The sequence below is a fragment of the Sinocyclocheilus rhinocerous genome, unplaced genomic scaffold, assembly GCF_001515625.1.
Source record: "Sinocyclocheilus rhinocerous isolate Xijiao unplaced genomic scaffold, SAMN03320098_v1.1 scaffold3186, whole genome shotgun sequence".
In the NCBI taxonomy this organism is placed as follows: Eukaryota; Metazoa; Chordata; class Actinopteri; order Cypriniformes; family Cyprinidae; genus Sinocyclocheilus; species Sinocyclocheilus rhinocerous.
Window position 1 is genome coordinate 481,389 of NW_015642065.1, and position 3,323 is coordinate 484,711.

Sequence of the window (3,323 nt, forward strand, 5' to 3'; positions counted from 1 at the left end):
TAAAACAAAATGAAAACTGAACATATAAGCATAAATGATAGCCAAATCTATTACAAATAACTTTCGGTAATTCAAATAAAGCTAAAGTCAAATCAAATAAATAAATTGAAGTACTACAATAAAAATAAATTAAAATTAAATATAAATATTTATAAATATAGTACATCTAAAAAACAAAAATGATAAAAGTGCATGATAAACTTTAATTAAAACCAGAACTTAATTTAAAAATAAAAGCTCATTTAAAATATTAATAAATACTATAATGCTATAAATAATACTAAAGTAGCAGTATCAATAATGGGAGAAAAGTCAAACTGGGTCTGTCAAATGAATAAATGTAAGTATAAAACACTAAATAAAATGCACTGGAGAGCTTAAAAGCAGAAATGTGATGTTTATATTAATTATTTTATAAATAATGTGTCTTATTTGAGCTGTAAAGTTGTCTAAATCACTTCTAGTTATGCATAACAGCATAATTCCTGCGTTGAAATGTCTCCATCTAAACAGTACTTTGCCTATAGTCATATTAACATCACTTTCTGGTATCAATGTGAAAGCTAACGGTTAACCAGCTTTAAATGACCATGACGGGAGTTTAAAGACTAGATATAGAGAAAGCATTTACTGTATCCTCTGAATCTGAATTCAGTTTGAATTGAGGCAGCAAACAGACTTTGACCTTTGTTGTCACACTAAGGGAGGCTGTTTGACAGCAAATCAAACTCATCAGATCAGTCCGAGCCTCTCGGTACCTTCTCATCATAGACGATGCCGGGCCGGATCTCGGGAGCCTGGTAGCCGGGTGTACCCTCGACCCCCAGCGCTCCCTCGTGGAAGGACTGGCGCGAGATGCCGTAGTCGGACAGCTTGACGTTGACGGAGTCCTCCAGCTCCAGAGACCACACCAGGATGTTGTCGGACTTGAGGTCACAGAAGATGATGTTCTTCTTGTGCAGATACGCCAGGCCTGTGACGATCTGATAGGCCACTTTGAAGGTGAGCATGTGACCCAGCGGCACGTACTGAGAACCTGCGGAGCGTCAGGCAATGAGGACAGATGCAAACTTCAGTCACACAAACCCGTAATGATAACAGATTTCTTTATTTTTTTTGCAAACTATTAAGGCTTTGTTCACTAGTCTGATGCAATTAAAAGTCCAAATTTTCATGCCAAAAAACTGCTATTCTCTGAAAAAGTTATAAGTGATGCAGATCTAAAGAATAGCAGATTATTAAATGATTTGCTGAATTAAAAAAAGTTATTAAATCTAAATTATTATAGAATTTTGCACTGCTTAAACATTCACAAATGTTCAGAAGTGGCATTTATTTTACAATTAAATGTTATTAATATTATGAGTACCATTACATTTTATAGATTTTTATTTTTATTATTTTTTTATTTGCTTTATTATTTAAAAATTTATTTATTATATTTACATTTTTTATTTATTTGTTGTCAAAAGGAAAATATGCATTGTATTAAATTTTACATAGTTTATATAGTTTTTTTTAAACTTCTTTATTAGCTAAATGAAATGAATACATGTAAAAATTAATAAAATGTAAATTTATACATATATATAATTTTTTTTTAATTATATATATATATATATATATAAAAATCTAAATGATTATAGAATTTTGCACTGCTTAAACATTCACAAATGTTCAGAAGTGGCATTTATTTTACAATTAAATGTTATTAATATTATGAGAACTATTAAATTTTATAGATTTTTATTATTTTTTATTTGCTAAATGAACACATGAACAAATTAATTTATTTTTAAATTTATTTATTATTTTTACATTTTTTATTTATTTGTTGTCAAAAGGAAAATATGCATTGTATTAAATTTTACATAGTTTATATAGTTTTTTTTTTACTTCTTTATTAGCTAAATGAAATGAATACATGTAAAAATTAATAAAATGTAAATTTATACAAATTCCCGTGCTGACGGTCATGCGTCACACCTTTGGCTCGCTCCTCCAGGATGGTGTTGAGGCTGCCCAGCGGCGCCAGCTGCAGGGAGAAGCAGAGCGGGTGGATGCTGATGCCCACCAGAGCCACAATACACGGGTGCTGCAGGGAGTGGAGCATGCTGGCCTCCTGACGAAACTCCGAGAAGCTGCGGGCCGCGTCCATCGACTGCAGGTGCTTCATCATGGTGTCTGTGAAGAGAGCAGTTCAACACGCTGTTATTGAGCTGCAGGCCTGAAGAGAGCAGCTCCGACTCTCACCTCAGGTCATGGAATAATTATCCATAATGAGAGCAAACACCATCACATTTCATACACTCACATCAGCATGCGAATCCACCACAGTCTCTGTATTGGAAAATTACTGTTTCTCTGTGACAACGCATCACATGATGGCATCAGATGTTAATTCCACCCTACATTGATTCCATGGAACCACATACAGTAAATGTACTATGGTATTTACATAACTGTTTTGAATGACAAAACAAGTGATAGAACTTATTTTTACATGAATTCATTGAGCAAACAAACAAACAAACTATCATAACATAACATATAAATTTTATTATATAATTTATGAATACATGTAAAAAAAGAAATTATATATATATATATATATATATATATATATATATATATTGTATATATATATATACATTTTTATTTGCTAAAAGAATACATGTAAAAAAAAAAGAAAAGTAAATTACATTTTATTACATTTATTTATTTATTTGTTGCAAAAGTGAACATGTAGTTCATTACATTTTTTATTTTTGTTTAATGAAATATGTGAATATATACAGTATTTCATGAAATTCTATATATATATTGTGGCGAGTATCCCGAGTCCAGATTAGCGTCGCCCTGGAAACGCCGCTGCCACACTGATCACCGAAGCACAACACCTGTGCGTGATGAGTGGCGCACCTGGAGCTCGTTCCCGCTGGCCTTAAAAGCCAGGAGAAGAGACACCAGCGGGAAGGCACCCCGGAGCTCCAGGCGACATTAATGCTTGTTTCTCCTTGTTCACAGACTCCGAAGGCACCCATCAGTGTGTGGGAAATAAATCACCCTCCGGGGCTCTTTCGATCAGTACCGAGTCTGTGTTCTCATTCACCCCGCGACAATATATATATATATTATTACTTTATTTGCTAAATGAGTACATGTGAAACATGAATAAGTAAATGTATTTTTATACATGTTTATATTTATTTATTTGTTGCCATCTAGGAACGTTTGTATTTCATGAAACACATATTTCAGTATATTTATTTATTTGCTAAATGAATAACTGTAAAAAAAAAAAAAAAAAAAAAATTTTAAAT

General features: G+C 32.4%; 1 protein-coding gene across 1 annotated transcript in view; it reads right to left on the reverse strand.

Annotated features, from left to right (window-relative positions):
- Positions 1-3,323, reverse strand: part of lrrk1 (leucine-rich repeat kinase 1) — a 114,525-nt gene that overhangs the window by 44,157 nt on the left and 67,045 nt on the right. The window contains 2 exon segments of the mRNA XM_016572522.1: positions 759-1,036; positions 1,987-2,184. Coding sequence (XP_016428008.1) covers positions 759-1,036; positions 1,987-2,184 — 476 coding nt within the window.